At 41.8% G+C, this 18,866-nt stretch overlaps 1 protein-coding gene across 18 annotated transcripts in view; it reads left to right on the forward strand.

Annotated features, from left to right (window-relative positions):
- SRCIN1 (SRC kinase signaling inhibitor 1) overlaps positions 1–18,866 on the forward strand; it is a 588,125-nt gene that overhangs the window by 549,031 nt on the left and 20,228 nt on the right. For 14 of the 18 annotated variants that reach the window (XM_073683441.1, XM_073683440.1, XM_073683446.1 and 11 more), the window contains 10 exons: positions 2,522–2,694; positions 5,399–5,574; positions 5,733–5,863; positions 7,708–7,855; positions 9,091–9,391; positions 9,751–9,991; positions 10,094–10,248; positions 10,836–10,988; positions 14,193–14,324; positions 18,621–18,701. In XM_073683441.1, the coding sequence (XP_073539542.1) occupies positions 2,522–2,694; positions 5,399–5,574; positions 5,733–5,863; positions 7,708–7,855; positions 9,091–9,391; positions 9,751–9,991; positions 10,094–10,248; positions 10,836–10,988; positions 14,193–14,324; positions 18,621–18,701 (1,691 nt within the window). The remainder of the gene's footprint in view (positions 1–2,521; positions 2,695–5,398; positions 5,575–5,732; positions 5,864–7,707; positions 7,856–9,090; positions 9,392–9,750; positions 9,992–10,093; positions 10,249–10,835; positions 10,989–14,192; positions 14,325–18,620; positions 18,702–18,866) is intronic. The other 4 variants (XM_073683457.1, XM_073683458.1, XM_073683442.1 and 1 more) reach the window with 3 other exon arrangements.

An 18,866-nucleotide genomic window follows, 5' to 3' on the forward strand; every position in this document is an offset into this window, starting at 1 on the left:
ATTCTGAATCTTCTGTCTAAAACTATTTGTACACTTTTTACTCCACCTTCTTTATTGGAGTCGAATCTCAGCCTTTTTTGTGACTTTTTAAAAAGTAACAATCCATATACAGTACAGACCAAAAGTTTGGACACACCTTCTCATTTAAAGATTTTTCTGTATTTTCATGAAAATTGTACATTCACACTGAAGGCATCAAAACTATGAATTAACACATGTGGAATTATATACTTAACAAAAAAGTGTGAAACAACTGAAAATATGTCTTATATTCTAGGTTCTTCAAAGTAGCCACCTTTTGCTTTGATGACTGCTTTGCACACTCTTGGCATTCTCTTGATGAGCTTCAAGAGGTAGTCACCGGAAATGGTTTTCACTTCACAGGTGTGCCCTGTCAGGTTTAATAAGTGGGATTTCTTGCCTTATAAATGGGGTTGGGACCATCAGTTGTGTTGTGCAGAAGTCAGGTGGATACACAGCTGATAGTCCTACTGAATCGACTGTTAGTATTTGTATTTGTATTATGGCAAGAAAAAAGCAGCTAAGTAAAGAAAAACGAGTGGCCATCATTACTTTAAGAAATGAAGGTCAGTCAGTCCGAAAAATTGGGAAAACTTTGAAAGTGTCCCCAAGTGCAGTTGCAAAAACCATCAAGTGCTCCAAAGAAACTGGCTCACATGAGGACTGCCCCAGGAAAGGAAGACCAAGAGTCACCTCTGCTTCTGAGGATAAGTTTATCCGAGTCACCAGCCTCAGAAATCGCAGGTTAACAGCAGCCCAGAATAGAGACCAGGTCAATGCCACACAGAGTTCTAGCAGCAGACACATCTCTACAACAACTGTTAAGAGGAGACTTTGTGCAGCAGGCCTTCATGGTAAAATAGCTGCTAGGAAACCACTGCTAAGGACAGGCAACAAGCAGAAGAGACTTGTTTGGGCGAAAGAACACAAGGAATGGACATTAGACCAGTGGAAATCTGTGCTTTGGTCTGGTGAGTCCAAATTTGGGATCTTTGGTTCCAACCACCGTGTCTTTGTGCGACGCAGAAAAGGTGAACGGACGGACTCTACATGCCTGGTTCCCACGGTGAAGCATGGAGGAGGAGGTGTGATGGTGTGGGGGTGCTTTGCTGGTGACACTGTTGGGGATTTATTCAAAATTGAAGACATACTGAACCAGCATGGCTACCACAGCATCTTGCAGCGGCATGCTATTCCATCCGGTTTGCGTTTAGTTGGACCATCATTTATTTTTCAACAGGACAATGACCCCAAACACACCTCCAGGCTGTGTAAGGGCTATTTGACCAAGAAGGAGAGTGATGGGGTGCTACACCAGATGACCTGGCCTCCACAGTCACCAGACCTGAACCCAATCGAGATGGTTTGGGGTGAGCTGGACCGCAGAGTGAAGGCAAAAAGGGCCAACAAGTGCTAAGCATCTCTGGGAACTGCTTCAAGATTGTTGGAAGACCATTTCCGGTGACTACCTCTTGAAGCTCATCAAGAGAATGCCCAGAGTGTGCAAAGCAGTCATCAAAGCAAAAGGTGGCTACTTTGAAGAACCTAGAATATAAGACATATTTTCAGTTGTTTCACACTTTTTTGTTAAGTATATAACTCCACATGTGTTAATTCATAGTTTTGATGCCTTCAGTGTGAATGTACAATTTTCATAGTCATGAAAATACAGAAAAATCTTTAAATGAGACGGTGTGTCCAAACTTTTGGTCTGTACTGTATATGGCCTGCAGCTTATTTACATAGCTAACCATGCCCATTCTGATACCCACTTAGTGACGTAAAATAGGACAAAGTCACAGTTTATGCCACAAATGTGGTGTGTGGCAAAATTTGTGACTTTTTGACTGCGAAAAAAAAATACTGGCGCAAAAGCCTTAATATATTTTCATCATAATGTCTACTTTGGAGGTTCTTTTTCCTTACGCTAGTTTTCTGGCATAAAGAAAAAACTTTCCAAATCATGGCACATGCCATTATTTGAGCAATCATTTGCGACTTATTTTTTTTTGACTGCTCATTTCTAAAAAGTGAGAAGAGCTTATTAATACATGGCAAGAAAAGTATATTGTAGCTGAAAGCTCATGGCTGGCATATATTTATATTTTCTTGTGCATTGTCAGCCCAGACATGTGGCAAATTTATTCAGAAGTTTACAACTTAAAATTTGGCACACATTGTGCCAGTGTAGGCTCAATACTGGGCTATACTGGCGTATGAACGCCCTTACTGATATATTATCCCCAGTGTATTAGATGCATGACTAACCTCTGGTGGTAAATGGGAGAAGTGCACATTGAAGCAATATGCCTTCATTACCATATAAAAAGCAGAAAAGTGCCCCTAGTAATATTGTGCCGGAATTATAGGGGAAATGCCTTAATGATTTACAGCCTACATCCATCACACAGACTATGGAAAATATGACATTCTGCTGCGGTGGAACATAGATGTTGGTCTGTTTGAAGTTTAGTAAATTCTCATTTGTACTCTGTTTTAGCTGGACCTCAAAATACTAGCACCCCAATGTCCACTCCTACCCCAGGGTCCACTTCCACCCCCGCTGACCAGAGTAAGGCAATCACTCGCCTGCACATGCAGCTTCATCTTCATGACCTGCAACATAATGCCAGCGAACTAAGGAACCAGCTGCAGCAACTGAAGAAACTTCAGGTACTAAGAATTTGGTAGTAATGAGGCCGGCTACAACTCTCAGCACCTTGGTCCGTCCATGTATTCCCAAAAACGCATTGTGGGAATGCAGCATTAGGCCAGAGTCAAAAGACTGTAGCTTCTCTCATCCAAAAGAATCAGATCTATTATGCTAATAACACTCCCGGTCAAACTTTGATCAGAGTTTGCTCAGTGTCAGCATAATGTAATACAGTTCTCTCAGATGAGAAGATGGAGAACAAAATTTCTCCATTTTCTCAGTCTGCATAATTCCGACTGCACTCAGATATCATCCGAGTGCAGTTTGATGTTTTCCACGCACCACAGAAATATACAAAGGTAAAGTTGGAAGGAACCTCCAGGGTCTTCTGGTCCAACCCTCTGCTCAATGTTGGATTCAATAGACTTGAATGCGTGAGTGCCTTCTGATTTCAGAGTGAAAACCCAGCACGCTGTGATTTTTTACACAGACATATCCTGTCAGTGAAAAAAATCGGTCATCTGCACTGCACCATTGAATAATATTGGTCCAAGTGCTATCTGATAAAAAATTGGATAGCACTCATCTGATTTATATGCTTGTGTGACCCTGGCATTAGTGTGTGTTTCCATGTACAAGGGAAAGGGCCATCGAAATAAAACTATGGGCCCGATTCATCATTTGCGGGTTTTTAAGTCACTAAAATGCTCCTTATGTTTGTCTTTAACAGTTTTGTCACTTTTCAGGGCAAAAAGTCACGAGTTCCGCTAAAATGTTAAAAAAGAGGCTCTAAAAATTTCAAGCGTGCATAATATCACTCAGGATTAGTGTACATTTATGAAAAAATTTAGCGATATTTTAAAGTTGCAATTAATGAATCATTCAAAAACTTCTGGATACCCCAAAGCCTGCCCATACCAACAATCATCAAAAAAAAAACAGAACCCTTGTAAAAAATACTAAAAATGCTACAAATGGAAAACAAGCGAAAAACACAAAACATCTAGACACAAAAGGCGCAAATACAGTAATAAATTGGAGCCAATATACACTGCTCAAAAAAGAAAGGGAACACTCAAATAACACATCCTAGATCTGAATGAATGAAATATTGTCATTGAATACTTTGTTCTGTACAAAGCAGAATGTGCTGACAACAAAATCACACAAAAATCATCAATGGAAATCAAATTTATTAACCAATGGAGGCCTGGATTTGGAGTCACCCCCAAAATTAAAGTGGAAAAACACACTACAGGCTGATCCAACTTTGATGTAATGTCCTTAAAACAAGTCAAAATGAGGCTCAGCATTGTGTGTGGCCTCCACGTGCCTGTATGAACTCCCTACAACGCCTGGGCATGCTCCTGATGAGGTTGCGGATGGTCTCCTGTGGGATCTCCTCCCAGACCTGGACTAAAGCATCCGCCAACTCCTGGACAGTCTGTGGTGCAACGTGACGTTGGTGGATGGAGCTAGACATGATGTCCCAGATGTGGTCAATCGGATTCAGGTCTGTGGAACGGGCGGGCCAGTCCATAGCTTCAATGCCTTCATCTTGCAGGAACTGCTGACACACTCCAGCCACATGATGTCTGGCATTGTCCTGCATTAGGAGGAACCCAGGGATTACCGCACCAGCATAAGGTCTCACAAGGGGTCTGAGGATCTCATCTCGGTACCTAATGGCAGTCAGGCTACCTCTGGCGAGCACATGGAGGGCGGTGCGGCCCACCAAAGAAATGCCACCCCACACCATTACTGACCCACTGCCAAACCGGTCATGCTGAAGGATGTTGCAGGCAGCAGATCGCTCTCCACGGCGTCTCCAGACTCTCTCACGTCTGTCCCATGTGCTCAGTGTGAACCTGCTTTCATCTGTGAAGAGCACAGGGTGCCAGTGGCGACTTTGCCAATCCTGGTGTTCTGTGGCAAATGCCAAGCGTTCTGCACGGTGTTGGGCTGTGAGCACAACCCCCATCTGAGGACATCGGGCCCTCATACCACCCTCATGGAGTCGGTTTCTAACCATTTGTGCAGACACATGCACATTTGTGGCCTGCTGGAGGTAATTTTTCAGGGCTCTGGCAGTGCTCCTCCTGTTCCTCCTTGCACAAAGGCGGAGGTAGCGGTCCTGCTGCTGGGTTGTTGCCCTCCTATGGCCCTCTCCACGTCTCCTGGTGTACTGGCCTGTCTCCTGGTAGCACCTCCAGCCTCTGGACACTACGCTGACAGACACAGCAAACCTTCTTGCCACAGCTCGCATTGATGTGCCATCCTGGATGAGCTGCACTACCTGAGCAACTTCTGTGGGTTGTAGAGTCTATCTCATGCTACCACGAGTGTGAAAGCACAACCAACATTCAAAAGTGACCAAAACATCAGCCAGAAAGCATTGGTACTGAGATGTGGTCTGTGGTCCCCACCTGCAGAACCACTCCTTTATTGAGTGTGTCTTGATAACTGCCAATAATTTCCATCTATTGTCTATTCCATTTGCACAACAGCATGTGAAATTGATTGTCAATCAGTGTTGCTTCCTAAGTGGACAGTTTGATTTCACAGAAGTTTGATTTACTTGGAGTTATATTCTGTTGTTTAAGTGTTCCCTTTATTTTTTTGAGCAGTGTATAAAATGCCAAGAAGTTAAATTTTACCCCTTACATAGTGCGGAAGATATTTAACCATTTGTTCCATGCCTCTTTGTATCTCTATGTACTTTAGCTGCAGAACCAGGAGACGGTGCGGAGCATGTTGAAACGCACAGAGACTGAGATAAGTGTTAGAGTGACTGACACCGTGCGGAAACATGAAGACCCATTACAGCGGCAGAGAGCAATGGTGGAGGAAGAGAGGCTGAAGTATCTGAACGAGGAAGAGCTCATCACTCAGCAGCTCAAGTGAGTATTTGTGTGACTAGTCCTTTGGCGGAATTATATGGTCATGGCAAAATGGACACATTGAGGCCTGGGGGTCTTATTGTGTAGTATATGTATAATTTATTTTTATGTATTTTTTATGTATTTACTGTGATTAATATTGATTTTTCGTGCTACAGCGATTTAGAGAAATCAGTGGACAAGATTAAGAAAGATCTAGCACACAACCACCGTCTGATATCAGTGCAGGAACTGGAGGAGAAGGCTGTCGTGCTCAAACAGCTTGGGGAGACACTAACAGAGCTGAAAGGTAAGGAGAAGGGTAAAATTATGGACATAAGACCGAAAACAAAAATTAGGCCATATTCACACTGAGTTATTTGAGGCATTCAAAAACAATGATGTTTTCATGCAGAAAAGCCTTCAAGAACTGCTCCATTTTTGGAATAGTTTTCTGTTCCTGAAGCAGTTTTTTTCACAACCCTTTATTTGGACAGTGCCTAGTTTGGAGCCTATTATATCGGGATGAGAAGAAGTGACATTCTCTTTTTTTTATATTCTCTTGGAAAAAAAACAACTCAAACTATTCCGCATATGAATAGTAAATTAGATTTCTCAGAGAAATTAATAAGAAGAGTTCTCCAGATGACTTTGAAGAGATTTTTTTGAGGAGGATTTTGGAGTGAAAAAAAATCCTCAAAAAACTCATGTGAACATAACCTTAATGTGTAATAGGATGGCCATTGGCTTGACTTGATGCAGCCTGTGTAGCTACACAGGAGCCCACGAGATAAGGGGGCCCACTTCTACCTCCAAAGCAGATGAAATTGTGCATTATGATGGCCTACTGGACTGCAAAGGGTCCATATAGTTCCAACATTCAGGATTTGACGCTGCAGAATTTCCGCACCTATTATGCAAATTAGCACACACACATTTTACTTTTTTTCCACATGCGGACTTTCCTCTCAGAGGTTAGGTCTATGGGGAAAATCCGCATGCGGATCCACAAGAGAAATTGACATGCTGCAGATCTGAAAGACGCGCGGCATGTCAGTTTCCGCGGGTGATCCACAGGTGCACAGACATGCATAGTGGACATGGGATTTCTACAGATCCCTCCACTATGCTGTAACATCTGGCCTCTGCGGTTTTGACGCTGCATAAGTCCGCGGCGTCAAAACCGCAGCAAATTGAATGTGGTAACACACCCATATTGTTCTTGCAGAGGAGCCTCTTCCGTCTGTGTCTACCTGTAATGCAATTGAAAAATTATATCCAGTATAGAAGAAGATAAAGACAACTACTGAAGCTACTTGTAGTCTGCGGACAAATCTCAGTGGACCCTTACAAAAATGTAACATTTCCGATAATCCTTGAATATATTGTCAGAGCAATCCCATACAGTATGTAAAGGGGATGATCATAATTGAAAATTGTTATTTCTGCTGTTTCCTACAGAGTAGGATGAAGGATGTCAGTAAACATTGTTTGAAGTATGCATTTATTTGTGGCAGGGATAAATAATCACAATGGACGCTGTTCTATTAGCTTCGAGGAGCTATTATAGTGATAGCATTTTTGACCTTTCAATAACTGGGAATGTGGCCATTCATACTTGCAATGCACCAATGTCATGACCTGTTTGTACAAGGCTGGTGAAGTATCACGTCTTAAAGATGATCTGTCTTTTGCCCTAAATATGTATTTTTTATCTGGTGTAAATGCCGCTGTTCTCCTGAATCAGGCATGGTTTTTCTTTTGCTCCTGCGCCTCTCCAATCCTCAGATATGGTCCTTTCTTCCTTCTTTTTGTCCAACTGGGCATGGTCCTTATGCAAACTTCCATAGGGAAAAATTTAGGATCACGCCCATTTGGCTAAAAAGACTAGCTTTATACACCGGGAATAGGGGGCTATATCTCAGGAACAGAGAGGCACAAGAACAAAAGACAAACAATGTCAGATTCAGGAGAACAGCAGCATTTACACCAGGTTAATCAATGACATATTTATGACAAGTGACAGATTCTCTATAAACTTCATCCAATGTGACCTTGTTACATTTCTGATAGTTTTGTTCCAGTCCCTAATGTCTGTGAACCCCTCTGTTTTGTGAGTACCTGGTTTTGATTAGATCCTTCTCCAATCTATAGCTCAGTTTCCCAGCCTGCAAAGTAAAATGCGAATAGTCCTGCGTGTGGAGGTGGAAGCAGTGAAGTTCCTGAAGGAGGAGCCGCATCGTTTGGACGGGCTGCTAAAGAGGTGCAAGACGGTTACGGACACACTGGCTCAGATACGCAAGTGAGTAATCTCAGCAAACATATAAATATCGACCTATAGCCACCTAGTTCTTTGAGAAGATGTATCTGACCTGTTATTTCCTCTGGAATAGAATTATTTACTAAACCAGGAATCGTGACATTTCTTTTTAAATCAATCTTTTCATTTAACACCAGCACACAGACAGTTAACATATTCTTATACTGTTTTATTCTCCCTGCATCCAAGGAAAAAGCAACTCTGAGGCCAGAAGCCATTTCTTAAAGGGAGCTGCATGGTATAAAGGGAGTGCCTTTCAGGGAGCTGCGTGGTATAGGGGCAGAGACCCTGATTCCAGCGATGTATCACTTACTGGGCTGCTTGGTGCAGTTTTGATAGAATCCCTGTTTTCTCTGCTGTAGATGTAGCAGTGGTCAGTGCTGAGCTGTGTATAACCCCGCCCACACCACTGATTGGCTGATTCCTGTGTACACTGTACAGTGTCAGCCAGCGGCCAATCAGTGGTGGAGGCGGGGTTACACACATTAGTCTGACTGACCTGCATGTGAAATTTAGTCCTGCAGTGATAATCTCCTGCTAATAATCACTGATTGTATTGAAACTACAGCAAGCTGCTGAGCAAGTGACACATCCCTGGAATCAGGCTCTCTGCCCATACATTATGCTACTCTCAGATGAAATAGCAAAACCCTACTGACAGATTCCATTCAGTAGATGATGAAGATAATATTTATTTGTGTCATTTAATTCACAGTGTAAAAAAAGTAATGTTTTGGAGAACGCACCTCTACAGCGATGGAGGTTGCACTAATGACATTGCCGTTCTATTCAGCTCTACATCACTTTCTTTGTCCAATTCTTTACTATGTGTATGTCTGATGAAGGTCGTGAAGACTGAAACGTCACTTTTTTACAATGTGAATTGGATGACACAAATAAATATGATCTATTAAGAAGTGCCAGATTCTTTTAATACTTGTATTTATGGGTTAGGACCCAATCCGAGCATCTCAAAATCCCAGGAGTACCATATTTCCAAGTGTATGCTGCTTCCCCCTCACCACATGTTGCATGGCTTTGTACATAGAGTAGCATTGGGAACGTGATAATTTCATTATAATGATCTGCTAAAGGCAATTTGAGAACTTATCCACTTCTTGTGAAAATGTATTTTGAAGGCAAAATCCTGTAGCTCACTCCATGTGCAAAGTTCCTTTAGGTTTTTTTCTAAGTGTCACTTTTTTCTATGGTTTAAGGTGTCCTCTTATGTTCTCCAGGCAAGTAGATGAAGGTGTTTGGAACACTCCAGTGAACTTTCATAATCCCTCTCCCAAGCAAATGGCAACTGATGGAGAGTTCTCTAAAAGCACAGATTTTGAGCTTCCCTGTAGCCCCCCAACAAACTTCTCACAGCTTAATGAATCTCAGACACCCAACTGGGATGCTGCTTCTCACACTAGTACCCCAACCCGAGGGGAGATGGTGACCGTGAAGACCCAGACAGTCCCAGAGACACAGAACAAGAAGGTGGGAGCAGAGAAATCGGTTTCCGTTGAGGTAAGTACTGCTGATGACATGTACAAGGCCAACAATGGTTTTAGACGATCCAGTGAATTGGGTACATGCGGTGCAATGATCTATGTCAATATCTTAAAACTGCACTCACAATATATTTCGTTGTCATTCACCAATATTTAGGGTCTCTGTAGAAGTAATGGGCCTAGATGTGATTCCACAACGACTCAGAAGAACATCCATGCAAATGTAGCCATGTCCATCTCAATTTCTTATTTAGTGATTGATCTGCTGTTATAGGCCTTAAAAAGTGTATATAAACCCTCATGTTCATCATTGTATTATATGTGACCCATTGTTACTCTCCTGCTACATGGGCGCTTCCCTTCTCCCTACATTAGGCAGCCGAGCGAGACTGGGAGGAGAAGCGAGCAGCACTGACGCAGTACAGTGCCAAAGACATTAACCGCCTACTGGAAGAGACCCAGGCCGAGCTCATGAAGGCTATTCCAGACTTGGATTTTGCAGCCAAGCATAAAACAAGTGGAAGTGCAGCATCTACCCCAGAGCACCGTGCCAACAAGCCACAGCAAGCACAAAAGCTTAGCACCAAATTAGATCCTAATGGGAGAAGAGGCTCTGGTAAGACACAGGAGCGCACATGTAGAGGGTTGAAGTGATGTATAAAAACGTACAAAGTGGTTTTGGGATTGGTTTGTTATTTCTTGACTTATTTACATACAGATGAACTGACAGTCCCCAGATACAGGACTGAAAAGCCATCTAAGTCCCCACCTCCTCCACCACCTCGCCGCAGCTTTCCATCCTCACATGGGATCACCACAACTCGTACAGGGGAGGTGATCGTCACCAGCAAGAAGGATGCCGCATTCATCAAGGTGAGAAAAGCCGTAAAAGAAGCTATGCAATACAGAGTCTGTGCAAAACGAAGAATTGTCAGAAAAGTGTAATGGTAACCACAAGGGGGTTCTTGTCTTCACATTTATAGGGGATGTCCACAACTTAGCCATCCATTTTTGAATGGCCACTGGGTGGTAAAAAAAAAGCACCAATTGAAGCAGCTTTTGCATACTCAGCACTGTGTGGTCTCCTGGCGTCAACATCCCTCAGGGGCGTCACTTGTTTGGACAAAATGTAGGGACGGCAGCTGATCTAGATGCTGATGTTAGGGGACTGGTGGTTGACACTGTGCTGAGTATAGAAAGGCAGCGTTACTACAGGAGGTGAGCATCCATTCTATTTTTTTTCCACCACCCTGACTTGTTAAGCACTTATTTACTGTAGGAACTCTAAAAGAAACTCTAAAAAATGTTAATGTTTTATGACGGATGAAGCTGGCATGTAAGACTCCTTCATTCTTCTCATTGCGAGTTCTCAGGATCACCGGTTTACATGTATTGTAAAAACAATGTTAGAACATTATACATCTGTACATTATCTAAAGATTATTTTCCCCATATTCCAGAAGTCTGACTCTGAGGAACTGGAAAGCCAGAAACCTCAGGTGAAGCTTCGTCGCACTGTTTCTGAAGTGGTTCGCCCAGCATCCACCCCACCGATCATCGCCTCTGGCATCAAAGACGATGATGACGAAGATCGAATTATTGCAGAGCTAGAGGTGAGAATTGTGTGAACGTAATCCAAATTTCTTCCTATATACCCACAGGCACAATACCTTCTCTAAGGTTTTATTCTGTATGGATATTACAGATAGATGGATTTTTGCTTCTCCTCTTTTCTTTTTGTTTTTTTTTGGAAATCTAGCTTTTTTATTTTACCCTAAATTGACCACTAATCACCCAATCCTAATTTATATGGTGACCCCCTGATTGCTGTGATATCTTGTCCCACTTGCTTCTTACTCCTTGTTCTCGGGATAACAGATATCAAGGCTGTAAGTCCCCAAACCCTTTCTCTGCTAAGAAATGACAACTCATTCAACAGACTTGTCTTTAGGACTGTGGTCATTTGGTTGTCACATGTCACACTGGCCCCAGATATTGGGTGAGGGCAATGCAGCTTCAGTATACAGAGATATGCTCGAATATGGCACTATAATAATAAATAATAATAATATTTTGTGATGGTTGTACGGTGGCTTGCAACTTTTTCTTCCCCTGGAAACATGAAGTTGCAGTAATATTGTGATGTTACCACACCTTTCACTGACAGTGCGTCTCCTAAGATTTCCTTCTAATATGACGAACGCTCCAATTTTTTTTTCAATTTGTAACACCCCTCAGAAAAGGAGAAAACATCCAAATCTAAACATTTTTCTTTTTGGTGTAAGATGGTTATTTTTTTTTTACTAGCATTAAGGCTACGTTCCCACGATGAGCTTTTGGTGAAGTTTTGATGTTGCAGATTTTCTGCACCATTTCTGCACCTATTATGTAAATTACAATACTTGCGTTTTTTCATTGTGTTTTTTAGTGCATTTTTTACTCTGCATTTTCTGTCTCTTCTTAGTATCTCATGTTTTAAACAATGCTGCTTTGTTTTTGATACTTCTTGGTATTTGGCTTTGGCAAAACTTAATTGATTTGCGGATTACATGCATTTTAAATGCGTCTCCGCAGTGGAAATGCACTAAAAATGCATGTGCATATTTTTTACCTGTGGATTCTACGCACCTAATGTAAGTCTATGGAATAATCTGAACATAAAACTCAGTGTACTTGCAAGAGAAATTGACATGCTGCTGAATTGAAACAGGAACCGCAGGTCAGTTTACGCTGAGTAAAAAAAAAAAAGCACACTGAGCCTGAGATTTCTATAAATCCCATCCACTTTGCTGGAACTGTTAGACTCTGCTTTTTTAACCCAGCGAAAATACGCAGCATCAAAAACTCATCATGGGCACAAAGCCTAAAGGGGTTTTCTTTTTTTTTTTTTTAATAAAAAAAAAAACGAAAACTGTGATTTACTCACCCTTTTCAGGTTCAGCACTAACTCTCTCTCTCCTGGTGTCTGTTATTGTCTGCAGCGCTGACTTCATGTTGACAGCACTGCAGCCAGTAACTGAGCTCCGTGGCTCTTAGTGACTAGTGCCATGAATTCAGCCAAAGCCACTGAGCTCAGCTATTGGCTGCAGCGCTGTCGACATGATGTCAGCACTGTAGATAGTAATAGACACCGGGCATAGCAGTGGAGACTCAGCGCTGGACCTGGGGAGTGTAAGTGAGGCTCAGTTTGTTTCTTTTATTTTTTTAAACTGCCCCTAGGGGAGAGGGGTTTTCCAAAACCAGAAGACTTCTTTAATTTTAATAGGCTCTCTTTCTATTATGTCTACAGATTCCTTTTTAATACCATCAAATGATGTGTTCTAATTTTTTATATAGTACGAAAATTCAGCTCTTTAGTAAGAATGCAGTATGCGATTACATGGCCATCAATGGACGAGTGAGCACAGTTCTGGAAAACTACAACCTGGGGAATTGGACAACCCCATCTGAGATTACAGTTATCCAATGATCTGTCTAGCCATTATCTGTAATGGTACTGCTGTGTAATGGCTGCTTTTCATTATTGAGGGTAGAATGCTTGTGAGCAAAATGGCATAAAGAAGATAGTAAAATAAATGCTTACTTGGTCTGTGCACTGATTAGTGCAGAATTGGAGTGCTGTACCCCTGTATTGTAAGTGAGTAAGGATTTTAGGGGGCAGTGAGGCTCTATATGACCTGAGATTTTTATTAGGTGAACCTCACCTTTTATTTTTTCCTTTATAGTGATGCACCATGTGCTTGTGCCAAATCAGCGATATAAGATACATAATTAATATTAATTGACAGCATCATTACTAACATCATATTTTTCTGTTTAATATTCACCATGTTCATACATCCGCAGAATATAAACCTTGGTGTTTCCTCATACATGACTCTTTATTTCTGACATTACCTAAAAGTTTAAAAGTTTGGATTGTCAGCAAAATAGATATCCATTACAAGTGGGTAACTTATGATCTGTATATCACATAATGCATATAAATGTCCAGTATTTCTCAGAAGTTCTGCTCCTCATAAACAAATTGTTGGAAACTGAAGAGTAAATATAAGGCCGGGTTACACGGCCATCGATTCTATCATATGAGAGAATTGGGCCAATTATGCAAATGACACTCGGCTCAAATTCTGTCAGAGTTTAATCTGAGTGTGATCTCACTGTGCTGCGATTCTCTCGCACGAGGAGCGGAGAAGACTGAGAAATTAACTTCTCCATCTTCTCCATGGTCTCTGTCCGCGGATGTCAGACTGCACTCAGATGACATCTGAGTGCAGTCCGAAGTTTCACATGCACCCATAGACTTGTATGAGTGCGCGTGATTCGATCATCGGTTGCACCCACAGCAGATATGCCCTGCCCCATAGTATAACGTAGGGCCGAGTGCTATCTAATAAAACATTGCATAGTATTCTGCCATGTAATACGCTCATGTAAGCAAATCCTTTGCCAGAGGAACATGGTAGATCATTGCAGCAAGTTAAAAAATATTTCAATGGGGAGAGGGAGATAAGTCATTGCCAAACCCAAAGAAATGTAAAAGATCAGGCATGGTGAGGTCCCCATGACGAGTCGGGAGGCCTCCATACCCATTAGACTGTCACCTGATCCCGACAAAATCGATAGGTTTGACCAAGTTTTGTCTTGTGTGTAACTACGTAATGCTTATGGTACAAGAGGTCTCATGAGGTCTGCTGCGTCTCAGTAGGAGATGGGTCCATATAAATATATGCATATACACACTCTCATGTGTGTGACTCAGCACAGTTTTGGTGTTTGGTTTCTGTCTCCCATCGTGCTGTATTTTGACTTCCCAGGTGTTTCAGAGAAGTTCTGGGTCCCTCTTAATACCTCAGTTCCATTCTGAGCTCTCAGCGGCATCCCATTCGGTGCCACGTCCAGCACATCTGTGGTCTAATGAGGCCACCATAGAACATGGAGGATGGAAGGTAACAGCTTGCATTCTGGGCACCTTGGCCCGGTCTGCTGTGCACTTCTCACAGTCTAATCCTTCACTCTACCGTCTCTTTAAGTCTTTGTTAACCAACTAATGCCTCACCTCCTCTGTCCCTCACTCCACTGACAGTAACATATTCAGCCTACTAATGCAAGCCAAGCTGCCTGTCACTCATCCGCACATCTCCAGAGCAGGCACGGGGATCACGTTATCTGCATGTCTGTGGCTCCTTAATGGCAGCTGGCATAACTGGTGACATCTGGCATGAACAAAATATTACAAAGTTACATTGGTATCTGCGCTGCTATGTATTTTTTTTACATGTTTGAGGGAAAGTGTTATTGTATTGTTAATGATGAGGATCTGTGGTCAACTGTTACATTAATAGATAGATACTTATGCAATCTAATATACTGGAAGTCTGTACGGTATCCTGACCCTGAAAATCAAATAAAGGAATACTGCACTGATCAGGTGCAATCAGGGGTATAATGAATTACCGGTACGTGAATGACTCATGATCAATGTATTGTTTAATTGATGATTGCTTACTCAGTCTTTGCCACTGGGCAAAGACTCTCATGAAGACTTCTTACAGCTTAAAGAGTACCCGTCACCAGGTCAAAAGTGGCCAGTATTTTCTCTTACTTTATTCCCGCTGCTCCTCTGAGTATTTCACTTTTTGTTTTTTTTAAATCTGCCATACTGTTCCCGAGATATATGGGCCTTTTTTATTTATGCTGACTTTTATGATCTATGCCAAAGGGGAGTGGCTTACAGGGTAATTGTGTAAAGCAGCCTAAAGACACGCCCCTAGGGAATCCGGTGAGTGCTGCCCCCTTGTAAAAACCATAAAAATTAGACCTTAAAGGGAACCTGTAACCATAAATATCGCTATTAACCTGCAGATATGTGGTTAATCTGCAGGTTAACAGTGTTATCATGCTACCCGGCGCCTGCACGCAGCCAAATGCAGCAGGGAGAAAATTAACTTTATTCTCCTCGCCAGCATTCGGTTTTAGTCATGGAGGCGGGGGCTCCGCTGGTTCAGTCACCTCTCTCAGAATAGAGAGCTGCTGCTGTAACCGCACCCCTGGCCCTGACTGACAGCCACAATGTAGAGGGAGTGTCAGTCAGTGCCAAGGTCATGGTTACAGCGGTGCCCCCGCCTCCATGACTGAAACCAAATGCTGGCGGGGAGACTAAAGTTAATTTTCTCCCTGCCACATTCGGCTGCGTGCAGGCGCCGGGCAGCATAATAAAACTGTTAGCCTGCAGATTAACCGCATATCTGCAGGTTAATACCACTATTTCTGGTGACTGGTTCGCTTTAACAAAAAGGCACATATCTCTGGAACTGTGTGGCGAATTTTAAAAAAAGAAAGAAACAAGATACTCAGGGGAGAAGCGGAAAGAAAAGAAGCGTGACAGGTCTTCTTTAAAGAATATGCCACATTCATATCTTTGTTTCCTTTCTTCAGCAGCACATCCATCCCCAAAATATTGAAATGCATAGTGTTTTCCCATAGAAATAACAACTGCTTGCAGCTGTCTCCTTAAACAGAGCCTGCCAGGTTCCTCCATGATCAGTGTTTGCAAGGTGCTCCGGTATACAGTACATGGCAGAAATCTATACATTCAGTGGCATGTAAAAGTTTGGGGACCCCGATCAAAATTGCTGTTATTGTGAACAGTTAAGCAAGTTGAAGATGAAATGATCTCTAAAAGGCCTAAAGTTAAAGATGACACATTTCCTTTGTATTTTAGGCAAAAAAATATATATATTGTCATATTTTGCATTTTAAAAATTACAAAAAGGAAAATAGGCCGATGCAAAAGTTTGGGCACCCTGCATGGTTAGTACCTAGTTGCACTCCCTCTTGAAAGTATCACAGCTGGTGAACACTTTTTGTTGCCAGATAAGAGTCTTTCAATGCTTGTTTGAGGGATTTTCATCCAATCTTCCTTAGAAAATTCTTGGAGTTCTGTGACATTCCTGGGTCATCTTGCATGCACTGCTATTTTGAGGTCTAGCCACAGATTTTCAATGATGTTCAGATCAGGGGACTGTGAGGGCCATTGTAAAACCATTAGCTTGTGCCTTTTGAGGTAGTCTATTGTGGATTTTGATGTGTTTAGGATCTTTATCCATTTGTAGAAGCCATCGTCTTTTCAACTTCAGCTTTTTACAGATAGTGTTATATTTGCATCAAGAATTTGTTGAAATTTCATCTAATCCATACTTCCCTCTACCCGTGAAATGTTCCTCTTGTCATTGACTGCAATACAGCCCCAAAGCATGATTGATCCACCCCCATGCTTATTGGTTGGCGAGATGTTCTTTTCCTGAAATTCTGTGCCCTTTTTGCTCCACACATACCTTTAATCATTGTGGCCAAAGAGTTCTATTTTAATCTCACTGGTCCAAGGACTTGTTTCCAAAAGTCATCAAGCTTGTTAATATGTTCTGTTGCAAACTTCTGATGCTGAATTTTTTGATGCGGACGCAGGAGAGGTCTTCTTTTGATGTCTCTTCCATGAAGGCCATATTTGTGCAGGTGTCTCTGAACAGTAGAACAATGTACCACAACTCCAGAGTCTGCTAAATCTTTCTGAAGGTCTTTTGCAGTCAAGCGGGGGTTCTGATTTGCCTCTCTAGCAATCCTACTTTGCTATCTTCTCATAGCCTTCTCCTGCTTTGTGGGCCTCCACCATTTTCATTTTCAGAGTGCTAGGCAGCTGCTTAGAAGAACCCATGGCTGCTGTTATTTGGCACAATGTTAGAGGAGGCTGGGCTTTTATAAAGCTGGGAAATTTGTATCACCTGTCCTTTCCTAACGATGGTGAACAAGCCATAACCCTAACAGGCTAATTAAGGTCTGAAACCTTGGTCAAAGTTATTGGAGCGCATAAATCTCCAAGATTGCCCAAACTTTTGCCCATTTTCTTTTATGTAATTTTTAAAAAGTAAAAAATTATATTTTTTTTTGTCTAAAATACAAAGGAAATTGGTCATCTTTAAGTTTAGGCCTTTTAGAGATCATTTCAACTTCAACTTGCTTAACTGTTCACAATAGCAGTAATTTTGACCAGGGGAACCAAAACTTCACTGTGCCATTCCTTTGTAATTCCTCCCTGAATTCTACCAATAAATTGACAACTGGGTATTACCATTATCCTTGACAAAGGAGTGTGACCTTAGATAGTCTAATACAGTCAGTGCTGATTGACAACTGTGCACTCCTTGTTGGGGGGGGGTGTCCCTTCACTCCAGCCTTGTCTAATTTATACAGAAATTTTTAGGAGGAATAACAGAGGAATGATACAACATGGCGCTATTAGAAAAGAAGCTGCAGAATTGTCATAGTGAGCACACAAATTTAATACAATGGAAATGTAAGGAGAACTGACAGATCTTCTTTAAAGTTTAGCTGTTTTTAGTTGATGGGTGGGATTACAACTATACACCCTTCCATTTGTTACCTACGATTGTCTGAGACCACGATAAGCCATAGAGGGCTGTAGTATATCACAGATGCCACTGTTGTTGAGCTCTCATATGATCCATTTGGACTGATGTCCCTGTAATGTAGATGAGTGTGTGGGATCTGTACACTTTATTGTGCCATGTAAGTTTTGGAAGTTGGGAAACTTGTAAATATATATTCTATAATACATGACCTGTATAGCAAAAAGTGCCATGTACGTAAAGGGGTTAATAAAGAGTATCACAGTGCTGTAGACTCTTTAAATGCCTTGTATGGAGACAAGCGATGGTGAATGCTGAAGATCAGGTTCTCTGCTCAGCATGGCTACGCATGCAGCACAATCAGAGTGATTCCTCTGCCGTCATACTCTCTTCTCCACTCCTAGATCTTTGTAAACTAACAATGAACGTATCTAGAAATACAGACTCCTATGTTACCTGCCTGGCTGTTTCGCTATCTCCTTGGACCTTCTACTTTTTTGGCTGCATTCATCTTCTCTCTTCTCCTTGTCCTTGTCCTTTTGTACAATTGTGGACACCAATACTCTGTACCTCTTTATATATCTCAACAACACAACACAAGAAATCTCAAGATTTTCAAGGCTCTTCATTTCTTCTAAGTACAGAAAGAACTTCCTCCAGCTTTCAACCTTCTTCTATCTTGCATTATGAAGCTGCGCTCACCTTCCTTTCCTTTCTACTTTACTGGATCTGTCAGCCAATACTCACTTTTTATGCACTTAATAAGAACGATGAGACTCAAGCTGATGATCGCTGAACATTGTCATCATGTCCTGCTAGGCTGGAGATACTTTTCCCAAAGATGACACAGTCAAGCCTCCATCTGTAGAGTCCACAGTGTCACGGTCACCTCAGATACAGGTAAGGTGCAGAACTGATAGTGTTTCAGTGGATTTCTCCATAATATAACTGTCACTGTAATGAAAAAAATAACATAATTTGAGTGTTGAGTATGCTAAAAAATAAATCCTGTATATACTCTTTACAGCAAGCTTAGATTGTCAGATAGGACGATTTATAACTTTA

Source organism: Phyllobates terribilis, unplaced genomic scaffold (assembly GCF_046119375.1).
Source record: "Phyllobates terribilis strain yellow unplaced genomic scaffold, ASM4611937v1 Scaffold_5__5_contigs__length_657084704, whole genome shotgun sequence".
Lineage (NCBI taxonomy): Eukaryota > Metazoa > Chordata > Amphibia > Anura > Dendrobatidae > Phyllobates > Phyllobates terribilis.